At 49.9% G+C, this 16,576-nt stretch overlaps 1 protein-coding gene across 2 annotated transcripts in view; it reads right to left on the reverse strand.

The window, feature by feature from the left end:
• The window catches only part of SFXN5 (sideroflexin 5), a 97,321-nt gene that overhangs the window by 57,044 nt on the left and 23,701 nt on the right, over positions 1 to 16,576 (reverse strand). For both annotated transcript variants that reach the window (XM_059845568.1, XM_059845569.1), the window contains exons 3-7: positions 15,731 to 15,785; positions 13,874 to 13,899; positions 5,865 to 5,918; positions 3,119 to 3,175; positions 926 to 991 (exon numbers count right to left, since the gene is read on the reverse strand). In XM_059845568.1, coding sequence (XP_059701551.1) covers positions 926 to 991; positions 3,119 to 3,175; positions 5,865 to 5,918; positions 13,874 to 13,899; positions 15,731 to 15,749 — 222 coding nt within the window. In that variant the 5' untranslated portion in view covers positions 15,750 to 15,785. The remainder of the gene's footprint in view (positions 1 to 925; positions 992 to 3,118; positions 3,176 to 5,864; positions 5,919 to 13,873; positions 13,900 to 15,730; positions 15,786 to 16,576) is intronic.

Below are 16,576 nucleotides of genomic sequence, written 5' to 3' on the forward strand. Positions count from 1 at the left end.
GAAGAGCTGATCCTGCTCCTGATGTCAACCTGTGCTCCTGGGAATGTATTAAAAGCCACAAGAGCTTGGTTTTAGGAATGTTAAAAGCTCCTCTCACTGATTATTTCATACAGAACTGCAGAGGAGGCCCTGGAGCTGCTGCAGGGCTGGAGCCAGGCTGGGAGAGCTGGGAATGTTCACCTGGAGAAAGGAAAATTCCAGGGAATCCTAAATGTCCCTAAAGAGGCTCCAGGAGAGGGACTGGGGACAAGGGACAGAGGGACAGGAGCCAGGGAATGGCTCCCACTGGGAAAGGGGAGATTGGGCTGGGATCTTGGCAAGGAATTGCTGGCTGGGAGGGTGGGCAGGGGCTGGGCTGGAATTCCCAGAGCAGCTAGGGCTGCCCCTGGATCCCTGGCAGTGCCCAAGGCCAGGATGGACATTGGGAGCAGCCTGGGACAGTGGGAGGTGTCCCTGCCATGGATGGGGTGGCACTGGATGGGATTTAAGGTGCCTTCCCACCCGACCCATTCCAGGGTTCCACGTCGTGACCTGACCTCCAGCTCCAGCCTGAAACATCCACAGGGGAAGATGGAATTCCATCCCCAGTGGAACATTCCAGAACTCTGCCTCTCCTCTCCTGCCACCCAGGGCCCTGCAGCCTCGAGGTCTCTAAATTAGCCTGGTTAATTAATTCCCCACCAATTAAAGCACGAGGGAGAGTGGGAGTTCACAGAGCAGCCAAGGCACAGCGCAGGAGGGGCTGGATTCTGGTTCTGCTGCAAAGCTGGGGCATGCGGGGCCAGCCACCCCCAGGTGACAGCATTTGCTGGGTATCAAAACAGAGTTTAGTCAATTAAAAGATATAAACATGCTCAACAATCCAAAAAACATCTCCCAAGCAGCTCCTTAGTCATGAAATCCAGAGATATAAAGAGTTACCCACTGCTATTGAGACAGCACTTATGACAGCTCCCAAGTAGCCCTGGATGAACTTGGATGTCGGAGAAGGCTTTGGAAAGAAAAACAAAACATATTTTCAATAAACAAACTTCTGGTTATTAATATTCAACCCATTTTCCCCCTTTTTTTGTTTGTTTGTTTTGGTTTTGGTGTATTTGTTTCAGAGCAGAGACAGGTTTAATTTTGTCATATTGTTCTGTGACACATGGGCTGTCATCCCAAGAGGCAAAAGTGAGGAAATCGTGGCCTCCTGAGCAAGGTTACAGGGAATGGAAAATTAATTGGCATCAGAAAATTACAATAATAGCAGCTCAAAGGAAGGATGTGAGTGAAATTCAGCAAATGGTACCAAATTAGCATTTCTACCCTGGAGTGCTGAACCCCAAACTCACCACAGTCAATATTTTATCTGTGAAATGTTCTCTCAGTGAGCTGGATGGATTCCAGCTCAGCTTTCCACATCCCAACTCGGGATGAATGGAGGCTGAGGAGAAGGAAGGGAGCAGGGACAGCCCCAGCAAGGATGGAGCAGGGACAGCCCCACGAAGGATGGAGCAGGGACAGCCCCACGAAGGATGGAGCAGGGACAGCCCCAGCATTTCCCAGGGACAGCCCCAGCATTTCCCAGGGACAGCCCCAGCTCTTCCCACTGCCACCAGCATGAACAAAACCCCTGGGAGATGGGACCATGGAGCTTCCTCCTGCTCCCCCAACCCAGGCACCATTCTGCTCAGGGCTCTTTCAGATCCCAGCTAAACCATTCCAGACCAGTTGGGACCATGGACTGGTCCAGCTCCGAGGCCTTGAGCCTCATTTCTGTGCCTGCAGTGATTCCCAGATCCCTGTGCTGGTTACACCACGTTTACACACGGGACAATGGCCAGTCTAGAAATGCCCCAGTGGGCACCCCAGAGGTTTCACTGCCAGGGAAGAGGCAGGATCGGTGTTTCCTTGTGGGAATGCCCTGGGGCAGGCCCACAGCTGCCTCATGGCTGTGTGTATGAACTGGCCCAGCTGTGACTTGGAGTCAGGCAGATTTTACCCCAAAAGAGCCAGGCATGATTTTCAAGCCCTGGGAGTCATTTGTTTAACTCAGGGTGAGCTTGAGAGTTCCCCCACAAGCCTTTGGTGTTGTTATGCTAAGCTGTCCAAGTCCTGCTCCCCTATTGGCTCTGCCCTGTTATGTATCCCCTATATATTATGCTAAGTTCTGCTCCCCTATTGGTTACTTGTTTCCCCTATATGGTTAGAGTTCCAGAATGTTCCATCCCCCAATTGTATATATTGTTGCTTTCCCTTTGTCTCAGGTCTTTGCATCCTGCCCCTCATACTGTGCTCGACTTCTCCACGTTTGTTGTTTTTCACCCTTTATTAAAGTTCTTTTTGGGCAACTCCATTGAACCTGCTCCTTTTCATCTTCACCACTCTCACCCCAAAGTCAGGGCCCAGAGAGGTTTGTCATGACCACCTTCACCCTGGAGACAGGGCCCAGAGAGGTTTGTCATGGCCACCCTCACCCCAAAGTCAGGAGCCAGAGAGGTTTGTCATGGCCACCTTCACCATGAAGTCAGGGCCCAGGGAGATTTCTCAGCCACCCTCACCACAAAGGCAGGAACCAGAGAGGTTGGTCATAGCCACCCTCACCCAGAAACCAGGGCCTAGAAAGGTTTGTCATGGCCACCCTCACCCTGGAATCAGGAACCAAGGACGTTTGTCATGGCCACCTTCACCCCAAAGTCAGGGCCCAGAGAGGTTTGTCATGGCCACCCTCAGTCCCTGAAATCAGGAACCAGAGAGGTTTGTCATGGCCACCCTCACCCCAAAGTCAGGGCCCAGGGACATTTGTCGTGGCCACCTTCACCCTGAATCAGGGCCCAGAGAGGTTTGTCATGGCCACCCTCACCCTGGAGACAGGGCCCAGGGAAGTTTGTCATGGCCACCCTCAGTCCCTGAAATCAGGGCCCAGAGAGGTTTGTCATGGCTGCCCTCACCCCAAAGTCAAGGCCCAGGGGGGTTTGTCACCCCCACCCTCCCCCCAAAGTCAGGGCCCAGGGGGGTTTGTCACTCCCACCTTCACTCTGAATCAGGGCCCAGGGGGGTTTGTCACTCCCACCCTCCCCCTGAATCAGGGCCCAGGGGGGTTTGTCACCCCACCCTGGCAGTGACAGCAGCTCACCTTGCTCGCGTTGCGGTTTGCATAGTTCACACACGCGTTGTGGCTCTGGTTCAACCACTGTGGGACAGAGACAGAATCAGCACAAAGCCAACAAAATCCCACCTTCGGGGAGTTCTGAGGGAAATCTCATCTGCCCTTGGACTGCTCCCAGCTCAGCACCTCGCTGCGGCAGGTCTAGGTGAGAGCTGATGCCCTTCAAACGGAGGGATGGGAATTCCAAGGTATCCAGTGTCCCGGGGGCAGCTCTGCTTCCTTGGATGCTGGATGGGCAACGCCTGTCCTGGCCCCATCTCCCTCACTGCTGTTGGGTTTTAATCCCACAGAATCCCAGGATCACTGAGGCTGGAAAATCTCCCCAAGGTCACCGAGCCCAGGCTGTGTCCAATCCCTGCTTGTCCCCAGCCCAGAGCTCTGAGTGCCACCTCCAGCCCTTCCTTGGGCACCTCCAGGGATGGGGGCTCCACCACCTCCCTGGGCAGCCCCTGCCAATATCCAGTCTCCCTTAATGTGAAGAAATTCCTCCTGGTGTCCTGGCCAAGCCCATGTGCTGCCAGATGCAGCAGTGCCATTCCAGCAGGCCCTTCCTGAGCTCCACAGGCTCCCAGAGGTCACGGGAGGCTTCTGAGGAGCAGGAGATGAGCAGATGGCCCAGCTCATGGACACACATGGCATTAAACTGGCAGGAACAGAGCACTTGGGGCTACCCCTGAATCCCTGGAAGTGTCCAAGGCCAGGCTGGACAGGGCTTGGAGCACCCTGGGATGGTGGGAGGTGTCCCTGCCCAGCTGGGGTGGAATGGGATGGGATTTACGGTCCCTTCCCAGCCAAACCAGCCTGGGATTCCACCCCAGATGTCCCTAAACAGGGCAGGTGAGCGGCCTTCGAAGCCCTGTGTGACCCAGGCTGTCCCCAGCCACTCCTCCTGTGGGACAGCTCCCAGCCAAACCCAGACCCCAGCCTCGTGGCAGGGCTGTCCCGCTGTGCTCCCGGCAGATCCCACTCTGCTCTGAGCCTTCCTGGCTGCACAGCTCCATCCCCACTCGCAGTGCAGACAATAAAAAGACATTTGCCATAGAAAGGAGGCTGAAAATAACTCATTCCTTGCTTTCAGCTGGCGACGGAATCACACTCGTGGTGTGTTTACTATGGATCTCTCCTTCCCGTGCCTGCTTCCTCCCCTGACTCTTAATTCCCAGAATCTGAACGGGAAATCACACCAGCACCTCCCTACACACAGACTGTTTTCCCCCAGAGTTCCTGTAGCAGACTCAATGCAGGAGTCCTGGGCTTGGCCATGCACACCAATTCCCAAAATTCCTGGCAACAGGAATTATTGTATGGGGCCTCCCAACATCCCCAGCCCTCCCAACATCCTTCCCAAAGGAAAATCCCAACTCCTCATCCTCCCAAAGGCAGATGGGTGAGTTTAGGGCCAACCCCTCCATGGATGTGCACATGGAAGAACCATTGACACCCGGACAAAATGGCTCCAAAATCTGATTTTTGCTTCTGGCCTGTCCTGCCTCTTCCTTGCCATGGCACAGGAAGGTGTGGGATGAAAAGGGGAGCCCAGATGTGTTTCCAGCCCCTTGCAGGCCTTTCCCTGAATGGATCCAGGCACATCCTGTCCCTACAGCACGGCCAGGTGGGACAGCCACAGCAGCAGCCTGTCCTCTGGGCAATGCCCAGCTCTTCCCCCCTGCCCTGGGTGCTAAGATAAGTGTGTATTCTATTGCCACCTGTCAGAGGTGGGCAGGTATCTGCTGCTCATGGGGCAGGTTTCTTTATCTCTTCCACAACCAAGCTGCTCTCCAGGAGATCTCTGCTGTTCATGGGCCATTAATCATTAATTGTCTTCTGTTCATGGGCCATTAATTATTAATTATCTGCTGTCCATGGCCACTGAGTGTCCCTGCAGGGCTGATCAAATTCCAGCATCCCATGGGGAGATGCTCCGCCCAGGGGAGGAGCCAAGCATTCCTACCTGGATCCAATCTGCCCTGGGAACAGCCCAGCAGCCTTTGCCCACTGCATTCCCAGAGGAGCAGCTTTCTCCTGCCCTGCATTCCCAGAGGGAGAGCAGGCCCATCTCCAGCAGCCCTGGAGCTGCAGAGGAAAACTCCCCCCTTGTGCAGGATCCCTGCTCCAGCAGAACCACAGCTGGCACTGCAGGAGGGCTGAGCCCCCCTGGGATGGGACTGTGCCACCTCCCTGAGCCCCCCTGGGATGGGACTGTGCCACCACCCTGAGCCCCCCTGGGATGGGACTGTGCCACCACCCTGGGATGGGACTGTGCCACCACCCTGAGCCCCCCTGGGATGGGACTGTGCCACCACCCTGAGCCCCCCTGGGATGGGACTGTGCCACCACCCTGAGCCCCCCTGGGATGGGACTGTGCCACCCTGGGATGGGACTGTGCCACCTCCCTGAGCCCCCCTGGGATGGGGCTGTGCCACCCTGGGATGGGACTGTGCCACCACCCTGACCCACAGGGGCTCAGGGCCTGTCTGACTCTGGCAGTGGGTTTTTTGTACTATTGCATTTGTATTTCTAATTTCCCAGTAAAGAACTGATATTCCTATTCCCACACCTTTGCCTGAGAGCCCCTTAATTTCAAAATTACAGTAATTCAGAGGGAGGGGTTTCCATTCTCCATTTCAGGGGAGGCTCCTCCTTCCCCAGCAGACACCTGGCTGTTCAAACCCACACACCTCCCCACACTCCCACTCTTCCCAAGGAGCCTCACCTGCCAAAACACAGTGGAGGCCAGAGTCTGGTTGGGCAGGAGGAGACCAACAACCTGCAAGAGGAGAGATTCTCTCATTATTAAAGCCTCCCTGGTTTGCTCTCTGTGCTTCTCCAGGCATGCAAACAGCCAAGCTGATTTCCAGGGACTTGAATAAATTATCCTCATTTCTGGCTCTATTTCATTCCCGTTATTTTTGTCATCCCAGTCATTATCAGCCTCCTGTCTCTCCATTTTCCAGGGGTGGAACTGGCTGATGTCACTGCCCCTGAAAGCTCTGCACCTTTAATTATCATAATTAATAATCACCTGCTCATGATACGGCCTGAAAATCCCCTGGCAGCTGGCACTGCCCAAAGACCCCATGAAAACCCAAACAATTCCCTAATCCAGGTGTTTCTGGAGGGAAGCACAAACCCTGCACAGAGACAAGAGTTCAAAGCTGTCACTGCTGGCAGTGAACGGGGAATTCTCATTTTCCTTTGGCACATTCCCTCTTTGGGGCACCAGGAAAAAAATCCCGCTGGAATCTGAGGACAGCAGAGCCCCCTGGGAGCACTTTGCTCCTCTTTGGGAGCCTGGGATTTATTTTCATTTAATTTATTTTAATCAATTAATCTTTTTTAGTGTGTCACTGTCCCCCCGAGGCTTGGGGCAGCCCAGCCCAGCACATCTGGCCAGATGTTCCCTGCTGGGGCCTGCACAGGGACGCCAGAGGCTCTGCGAGGTCACTCCTGGCAGCACCTGAGGCCACACAGGTGTGTCCTGGGCCTGGGGTGTCCTTGGGCCCTGTCTCAGGGCACCACAGGGACACAGCTCTGCAAATCCCATCCCTGACACACCAAATACCTGCCTTAGGGCCAGCTTTCCCTGTTTAAGGCAGTTTTTTATTGTTTTAGGGCCATTTTTCCTGCTTTAAGGCAGTTTTTCCTTTCTTAGGATGATCTTTCCTGCTTTAGGGACATTTTCCCTGCTGTAGAGCCATTTTTCTTATTTTAGGGCCATTTTTTACCAGTTTAGGGCAATTTTTTCCTGTTTTAGTGTCATTTTTCCTGCTTTAAGGCAGTTTTTCCTGTTTTAGGGCCACGTTTCCTGCTTTAGGGCCACTTTTCCTGCTTTAGGGCAAATTTTTCCCACTTTAGGCCACCAGAAGCTGCAGAAGAGGAAAGGGATGCAGGCAAGGGGATCCCAGCCCCACAAACACAGCCAGGACAAAAAATTCCCAGGCAGAACCAGGCAAGAAAAGGGAGCCCTGCCATCCTTGCCTCCCTCTGTGCCCCGAGCCCCCCACATTTCTGGAGGTGTTTCCTGCCTGCCAAACCCCACGGAATTCAAAGGCTGAGCAACTCTTGAACTCCATCCGTTTACTCCACAAGCTGGGAGCTCATCCCCACCCTCAGACCTTCCCCAGAGCCTCCTCCCAGCTCGCTGCCAGGAATTTGGGAAGGGGTGGAATGGAGTGCTGTCCTCCCAGGGGTGAGCTGGGGTCATCCCCGCTGGGGCGGCGGAGAAACGGCACCGAACCAGAGGGGCCGGGGCTTGGGCGGCCTCCTTCCCTTCCCATCTCCTCTCCCTTCTCCTCCTCCTCCTCCAGCTTTTCCTCCCACTCTCGTGGAGTTGCAGGGACTTTGTTCCCTGGCCCCGAGCCAGCTCCCACTAATTTACGGCTCCGTTCCCCCCACGCGGAGCTCGGCATTAATTAACGCAGCCCCTAACGAAGCCCCCCTAACCCCGAGCCCCAGCCCAGCCCTGGTGCCCCCAAACCAGGGGGATGATGAGGCTGGGGAGGAACAGGGCCAGGCAGAGGCTGGGGCTGAGCGCCGGGGGAAAATTCCGGCGGGAAAATAAATAAATAAAGAAAAAAAAGAGCACCCAAAATCTGTATGACTGAAAGAGGCACGTTTAAATGCAAACTCTCCATATGTGCAAGAGTCTGTCAAGAAATGTACAATTTCACTTTTAATTACTGTCAGGGGAAAAAATAACTAAGAAGGAAAACAAAATTAAAAAAAAAAAAAGAAGAAGAAGAGCTCCTAAACACTGGTGAAGTGTCAGCGACAGAATTTAATTGGTGATCAGGTGTGAAGGGCCCTTGGTGGCCCCAGAGCCACCCCGTGGACATCAGGGAGCTCTGAGCAGCCCCAGCCCAAATCCCAAACCCTGCCTAAGCTGGGACGGCCACCTGCAGCCCCAGATTGCCCCCTGGGAACACAGAGTTCCCTGAAAGCTCACCCAGACCCCGAGTTTGGGTGGCCGGGGGAAATCAGGTGCTGAAAGCTGTGGTGGCAGCTGGACTCTGCCCTCAAGGCCAAGCTTGAGCTGAATTTCCTAAGGGTGGATGAATTCTCCTCTCAAAGAGGAAAGAGCAGCCCCAGGAAGAGGGGACAGCCCAGCAGCTGCTTTTAGGGGAAGAACTCCAGGGGCTGGATCCTCTCCCTCCCAGATGGAAATGGGGAAAGGGCAAAGCCAAAGCTGCACAGTCACCCAGAGCCCAGGCTGTCCCCTCTGCTGTGGGGTCAGCCCCAAATCTGGGCTGGAAATGGGAAAAAGGACAAAGCCAAAGCTGCACAGTCACCCAGAGCCCAGGCTGTCCCCTCTGCTATGGGGTCAGCCCCAAATCTGGGCTGGAAATGGGAAAAAGGACAAAGCCAAAGCTGCACAGTCACCCAGAGCCCAGGCTGTCCCCTCTGCTATGGGGTCAGCCCCAAATCTGGGATTGGAAATGGGAAAAGGACAAAGCCAAAGCTGCACACTCACCCAGAGCCCAGGCTGTCCCCTCTGCTGTGGGGTCAGCCCCAAATCTGGGATTGGAAATGGGAAAAAGGACAAAGCCAAAGCTGCACAGTCACCCAGAGCCCAGGCTGTCCCCTCTGCTGTGGGGTCAGCCCCAAACCCAGGATGGAAATGGGAAAAAGGCAAAGCCAAACCCTGCACAGTCACCCAGAGCCCAGGCTGTCCCCTTTGCTGTGGGGTCAGCCCCAAATCTGGGCTGGAAATGGCAAAAAGGGCAAAGCCAAACCCTGCACAGTCACCCAGAGGCCAGGCTGTCCCCTCTGCTGTGGGGTCAGCCCCAAATCTGGGATTGGAAATGGGAAAAGGGCCGAGCCAAACCCTGCACAGTCACCCAGAGCCCAGGCTGTCCCCTATGCTATGGGGTCAGCCCCAAATCTGGGCTGGAAATGGGAAAAAGGCAAAGCCAAACCCTGCACAGTCACCCAGAGCCCAGGCTGTCCCCTCTGCTGTGGGATCAGCCTCAAATCTGGGATTGGAAATGGGAAAAAGGCAAAGCCAAAGCTGCACACTCACCCAGAGCCCAGGCTGTCCCCTCTGCTGTGGGATCAGCCTCAAATCTGGGATTGGAAATGGGAAAAGGGCCGAGCCAAACCCTGCACAGTCACCCAGAGCCCAGGCTGTCCCCTATGCTATGGGGTCAGCCCCAAATCTGGGCTGGAAATGGGAAAAAGGCAAAGCCAAACCCTGCACAGTCACCCAGAGCCCAGGCTGTCCCCTATGCTGTGGGGTCAGCCCCAAACCCAAAAGGATGGAGAGGCCAAGCCCAGGGCAGAGCCACAGGGAGAAGGAACATTCCCGGGATTTGGGATTTGGGATTTGGAGGTGTCAGGGGAGCTGCTGCCAAGATCCCATTATTCCCCCAAAGCCCTAATCCCCTCCACAATGAGCTGCCCCAGACTGGATTATTGTGCAGGGGAAGGCCCTGGGGAGGGGATGGCCCTAAACTGCTCATCCCCAGCCCGCTCACGGCTCGGGGCGTCCGGCTGACCCCAGATCCCACCTGGGGACAGGCACAAATCCTCCCTGGGGACAAGGAGGGCCCAGCCCGAGCCTCTCTTGAGGAAATCCCATCCCCCTTTGTGGAATACAAGACTCAAACTGTTTTTATGCCGGAGCAGGCTGCCAATTTTGTCACTAAATTTCACAGATCGATTGGCATAAATGTTACATTTTAATTTTAACATTTGAAACGTTTGGGTTTTTTTTTTTTTTCTAAATGACAAGAGGTTCCAGTTTATCCTTTACAGCTCCTGAAATTGGGCTCATCTGACAGCTCTCGCTGCTCTGACAGCTCTGGATTGGGGCCGATTTCATTGTCAATTTGATCGTTAACTCGTTTTTGTTTAACCTTTTCTTTTAAAATGCCCCACACAAAGTTCCCACCGAGGCTTTGCCCACCACAACAAACAGCAGCAGCCCTGCTGAACCCCTCCTTGGGGAAGGGGGACAGCCTTGAGCCGGGCCTCGAGCACCCCTGGGTTTAGGGAGATTAAATTTAGTCTGGTTTGCTCCTTTGGCCATTTTAATGGACCAAGCAGCTGAACCAGGAGCTGGGGGCTTTGAGGATAAAGTGCCTCTTGACTCCAGTTTTTTTAGGGCAAAGTGTGCCTCAGTTTCCCACAAAACTGGGCTGAATGCACCATTCCTGTTTGGCTGAGCTGACATTTCAGCAGGAGGAGAACAGGCAGGATTCTCTCCCTTCTGCCTTTGGCCATGGAGAGCACCCAAACACTCCAAAAATTCCCCAAAACAAGGAGAAATCACCCTCAGGCACAGCCTCAGGGGGTTAATTAACCCAACCCCCATTCGAGGTTATTTATCTACTATTGAGGTTATTTTTCTATTAATGTATTGAGGTTATTTTGTATTAAATATCAGGTTATTGATCAATTAACCCAACTCTGTTTGAGGTTATTGATCTACTATCGAGGTTATTTATTTATTCATATGGAGAGGTTATTTTTTATTATCTCTCAGGTTATTATGAATTAACTCAGCCTCTGTTTAATTATCTACTACTGAGGTTATTTATTGATTCATATGGAGAGGTTATTTTGTATTAAATATCAGGTTATTGATGGATTAACCCAGCCTCTGTTTGAGATTATTTATCCATTTAACATCATTCCCACAACATCCTTCAGCACCTTCATCTTTGGGTTAATTAACCCAAACGAGAGCACACAGCACTGCCTGGCTGAGCTGGAGCTCCTCACGTTGGGAAGAGACTCTTAAACCACAGAAATGCAAAATAAAAGTGTCCAAAAATGAAATCTGAGAGTTGCAGGAGTTGCATTTTGCCAGCAACGAGTTCAGCTTTGCAGAGGGAAAAAGAAGGTGCTGAAAGGGGCTGTGGGAAGGATTTTAAATGGATAAATAACCTCCAAACAGAGGCTGGGTTAGTTCATCAATAACCTGTTATTTAATACAAAATAACCTCTCCATATGAATCAATAAATAACCTCAATAGCAGCTAAATAACCTCAAACAGAGGCTGGGTTAGTTCATCAATAACCTTACAGATAACAGATAAATAACCTCAATCTATTAAAAATAAATAACCTCAATAGTAGACAATTAACCTCAAACAGAGGTTGGATATCAGTAACCTGATATTTAATAAAAATCTCAATATATTGATAGAAAAATAACTTCAGTAGTAGATAAATAACCTTGAATAGGGGTTGGATTGATTCACCAATAACCTGAAAGATAATAGATAAATAACCTCAATATATTGCTAGAAAAATAACCTTGATAATAGATAATTAACCTCAAACAGAGGCTGGGTTAATTCATCAGTAACCTGATACTCAATATAAAATAACCTCTCTATATGAATAAATAAATAACCTCAAGAGCAGCTAAATAACCTCAAACAGAAGTTGGGTTAGTTCATCAGTAACCTGATAAATAACCTCAATCTATTAAAACATAAATAACAGCAATAGTAGATAAATAATCTCAAACAGAAGTTGGGTTAGTTCATCAATAACCTGATAAATAACCTCAATCTACTAAAACATAAATAACAACAATAGTAGATAAATAACCTCAAACAGAAGTTGGGTTAGTTCATCAATAACCTGATAGATAACAGATAAATAACCTCAATCTATTAAAAAATATATAACCTCAATAATAGATAAATAACCTCGAATAGGGGCTGGGTTATTTCATCAATAACCTGATAGATAACAGATAAATAACCTCAATCTATTAAAAAATATATAACCTCAATAATAGATAAATAACCTCGAATAGAGGTTGAGTTATTTCATCAATAACCTGATAAATAACAGATAACCTCAATATATTAAAAAATACATAACCTCAATAATAGATAAATAACCTTGAATAAAGTTTGGATTAATTCATCAATAACCTCAACAGATATCATAGATAATAATAGATAAATAGCCTCAATATATTGATAGAAAAATAACCTCAATAATAGATAAATAAATAACCTCATAGGTTGTGTTAATTCCTAAATAACTTCATAAATAGTAGATCAATAACCTCAATATATTAGTGGATAAACCCCCCTTAATAATAGGTAAATACCCTCAGCCAGAGGCTGGGTTAATTCATCAGTATTCTTATAGAGAATAGATAAATAACCTCAATATATGAACAGGTAAATAACCTCAATAGTAGATAAATACCCTCAAACAGAGGTTGGGTTAATTCATCAATAACCTGATAATTAATAGATAAATATCCTCAATACACTAATAGATAAAACCCCTCAATAACAGATTAAACACCCTCAAACACAAGTTGGGTTAATTCATCATAACTTGATAATTAATAGATAAATATCCTCAATACACTAATAGATAAAACCTCTCAAACAGAGGTTAATTCCTCAATAAACTGATAATTAATAGATAAATATCCTCAATACACTAATAGATAAAACCCCTCAATAACAGATTAAACACCCTCAAACAGAGGTTGGGTTAATTCCTCAATAACCCAATAATTAATAGATAAATACCTTCAATACATTAATAGATAAAACCCCCTCAAACAGAGGTTGGATTAATTGATCACTAACCCAAGAGATAATAAATAAATGCAATTATTTCTCAATACATTAATAGATAACCCCCTCAATAACAAATTCAACACCCTCATGCAGAGCTGGTGATTTCCATGAGGAATTCCTTGTTACAGGAAATGGGGAAGGTGGGGATGCTGTGGGAATGGCACGAGGTGCTGGGCTGGAGGGGCAGAACTGTGCTCAGGGATCATTTCCTGGAGCGGAATTGTGCTCAGGGATCATTTCCTTATGCAGAATTGTGCTCAGGGATCATTTCCTGGAGTGGAATTGTGCTCAGGGATCATTTCCTTATGCAGAATTGTGCTCAGGGATCATTTCCTTATGCAGAATTGTGCTCAGGGATCATTTCCTGGAGTGGAATTGTGCTCAGGGATCATTTCCTTATGCAGAATTGTGATCAGGAATCATTTCCTGGTGCAGAATTGTGCTCAGGGATCATTTCCTGGTGCAGAACTGTGCTCAGGGATCATTTCCTGGCGCAGAATTGTGCTCAGGGATCATTTCCTGGTGCAGAATTGTGCTCAGGGATCATTTCCTGGTGCAGAATTGTGCTCAGGGATCATTTCCTGGGGTGGAATTGTGCTCAGGAATCATTTCCTATAGCAGAATTGTGCTCAGGAATCATTTCCTGGTGCAGAATTGTGCCAGGAATCATTTCCTGGTGCAGAATTGTGCTCAGGAATCATTTCCTGGAGTGGAATTGTGCTCAGGGATCATTTCCTGGAGCAGAATTGTGCTCAGGAATCATTTCCTGGTGCAGAATTGTGCTCAGGAATCATTTCCTGGTGCAGAATTGTGCTCAGGGATCATTTCATGGTGCAGAATTGTGCTCAGGGATCATTTCCTGGAGTGGAATTGTGCTCAGGGATCATTTCCTGGTGTGGAATTGTGCTCAGGAATCATTTCCTGGTGCAGAATTGTGCTCAGGAATCATTTCCTTATGCAGAATTGTGCCAGGAATCATTTCCTTGTGCAGAATTGTGCTCAGGGATCATTTCCAGGTGCAGAATTGTGCTCAGGAATCATTTCCTGGAGTGGAATTATGCTCAGGAATCATTTCCTGGTGCAGAATTGTGCTCAGGAATCATTTCATGGTGCAGAACTGTGCTCAGGAATCATTTCCTGGTGCCCACAACCAAATACTTACGATGGGGGTTCCAAAGGGGATGTAACCTGTGGGGGGAAAATAAATAAATTAATTAATTTGAATGAATGTCCCAGTTCAGGGACTCCTGGCACAACCAGGTGCCCTCACTGCCACCGCCCTGGGACATCCTGGAGCTCCACCTGATGCTCCAACCCACAACTGCAGCACCTTCCTGGTTCTCCCACCCTTTATTTTTGCTTTCCAAGCTCTCCCAAGTCTTTTCCTCAAGCTTTATTGAGCACCACAGGAATCAGACGCCTCACATCCCCCCTGCTGTGGCTGCCAATTCCTGTGCTAATTATAATTCATCTCCCTGACTTCTCTGAGGTCTCTGAGCCTTTCCCCAATATCACTGAATGCACTTCCTGCATCCAACTTACAGCCAAAAAGGGCAAAGACCTGAGAGGAAGAGAAGACTGGGAGACAAATTCAGGACAAGGCAGCAGAGCAGAGGGTGCTGGTTTCTCCCCCTTCACCCTCAGCATCATCCCCCAAAGCCCTGGGCACAAACCCCCAGCCCTGCTCGTCTCCCCTGTGCCCAAATCAGGGGATGCTGTACCCAAAACCATGGAAAAGGTCCTGTTTATTTAAATAAATCTGCTGGAAAAGCACTGCCCAAATCAGGGGATGTTGTACCCAAAACCATGGAAAAGGTCCTGTTTATTTAAATAAATCTGCTGGAAAAGCACTGCCCAAATCAGGGGATGTTGTACCCAAAACCATGGAAAAGATCCTGTTTATTTAAATAAATCTGCTGGAAAAGCACCGGGGCATTCCCAGAAAAACTGCTGGGGACCTGAGCATGGGGGGCAGAGAACCCCAAAAAGGGGTTTAAATTTAATTTTTAATCATTAAACAGCTCATTAAGGCACAGAGGAGCTGATCCTCCCTGGAATCCCAGTGCTGGGGCTGTTAGACATCATCACCCATGGAAAAACAGGGATCATCCCATTCTTTCCTGGGGAATAAACCCCCAGCCCCCTCCTCTTCACCCAGTGAGGAAAGATCAAGCTGCTGACCTGGATTTTACACCCCTGAAGTTGTGGGCAGCAAGTTTTGCCATTTACTGCAAAGTTAAAATGCTCCCAACAGTGACAGATCCCCCAAAATGCCAGAAAAGGAACTGGGTGTGGTCCAGGTAATACAGGAAGTGTCTGTCACCTCCTGAGGAAGGGAAAGAGAAAGGAGAAAGGAAACAGGAAAGGGGGAAAAGGAAAGGGGGGAAAAGGAAAGGGGGGAAGGAGAAGGAGAAGGAGAAGGAGAAGGAGAAGGAGGAGGAGGAGGAGAAGGAGAAGGAGAAGGAGAAGGAGAAGGAGAAGGAGAAGGAGAAGGAGAAGGAGAAGGAGAAGGAGAAGGAGAAGGAGAAGGAGAAGGAGAAGGAGAAGGAGAAGGAGAAGGAGAAGGAGAAGGAGAAGGAGAAGGAGAAGGAGGGGGAAAAGGAAAAAGGAGAAGGAGAAGGAGGAGGAAAAGGGAAAAGGAAAGGGGAAAATAGGAAAGGGGGAAAAAAAAAGGAAAAAGGAAAAATGAAAAAGGAAAAGGAAAAGGAAAAATTAAAATGAAAAGGGGAAAAGAAAAAAAGAAAAGGAAAAGGAAAAAGGAAAAGGAAAAGGAAAAAGGAAAAGGAAAAAGGAAAAAGGAAAGGAAAAAGGAATGGAATGGGAAAAGGAAAGGGGAAAATATTAAGCACTAAATCTCAGTGGAATTAGGATCCTCATTTTCCTCGCCTGCAAAGGGATTTTGGTGTTGGAATTCCTTCCTGATCATGGTTTAAATCTGACAAGATTCAGTTCCAAAAGAGGAGAGCCCCCACCCCAGCAGTTTCTCCAGACTGCGGGGGAGTGGGGGGACACAGCGTACCTGACATTCGGAAAGGCATGAAGATGGTCTCGTTGGTGTCAGGGTGGATGATGGCCTGGAAAAGTGTCACCAGAGAGCCACAGTGAGGGCACAGGGCACAGCCCAGCCACCCCTCAGCTCCAAACACCTCCTGTGACCACGGAGCCCCTGCAATTCCCCCCTGGGACCCTCCTCGCTTTCACCAGAGGCACTTTGGGCTCAGCAGCCTCCACAAACCCCTCCCAGCACTGCTCTCCCCTCTCCTGCAGTAATTAACGCATTAAATCAGAAATGTTAATTAATTTTAGTCATTTCGGAGGAAATCGTTGACCCTCGCATGCACGGAGTGGCTCTGTGGTGGCTCTGTCGTGGCTCTGTCGTGGCTCTGTCGTGGCTCTGTGTCCCCAGATGCCACCCACAGCTGTAGCTGAGCCCCAGGAACGGCAGATTGAGGGGGAAAAGGAAAATGATTTCTGTCCCTGCCTGTTCTCAGCAGCTCCCCTGGGGCTGAAATGTGCTGGGTAGGAAAGGTGGGCACAGCCCTGGCTGTGCCAGAGGATGGGGAGGATGAGGAGAAAAATCCCTTCATCCTGCAGGGGAAGCAAAGGGGCCTCAGGGGAACCCCCAAAACCCAAACACAATGGGGGATTCACTTCAGGAGCTTCTCCCCCTGCAGCTGTGGATCCCATTCCAGAACCTTCCCCCTGCAGCTGTGGATCCCATTCCAGAACCTTCTCCCCCTGCAGCTGTGGATCCCATTCCAGAACCTTCTCCCCATTTCCAGGTGTGGATCCCATTCCAGAACCTTCTCCCCCTGCCGCTGTGGATCCCATTCCAGAACCTGCTCATAAAGTGGATCCCATTCCA

Source organism: Haemorhous mexicanus, chromosome 4, assembly GCF_027477595.1.
Source record: "Haemorhous mexicanus isolate bHaeMex1 chromosome 4, bHaeMex1.pri, whole genome shotgun sequence".
NCBI classification, from domain to species: Eukaryota; Metazoa; Chordata; class Aves; order Passeriformes; family Fringillidae; genus Haemorhous; species Haemorhous mexicanus.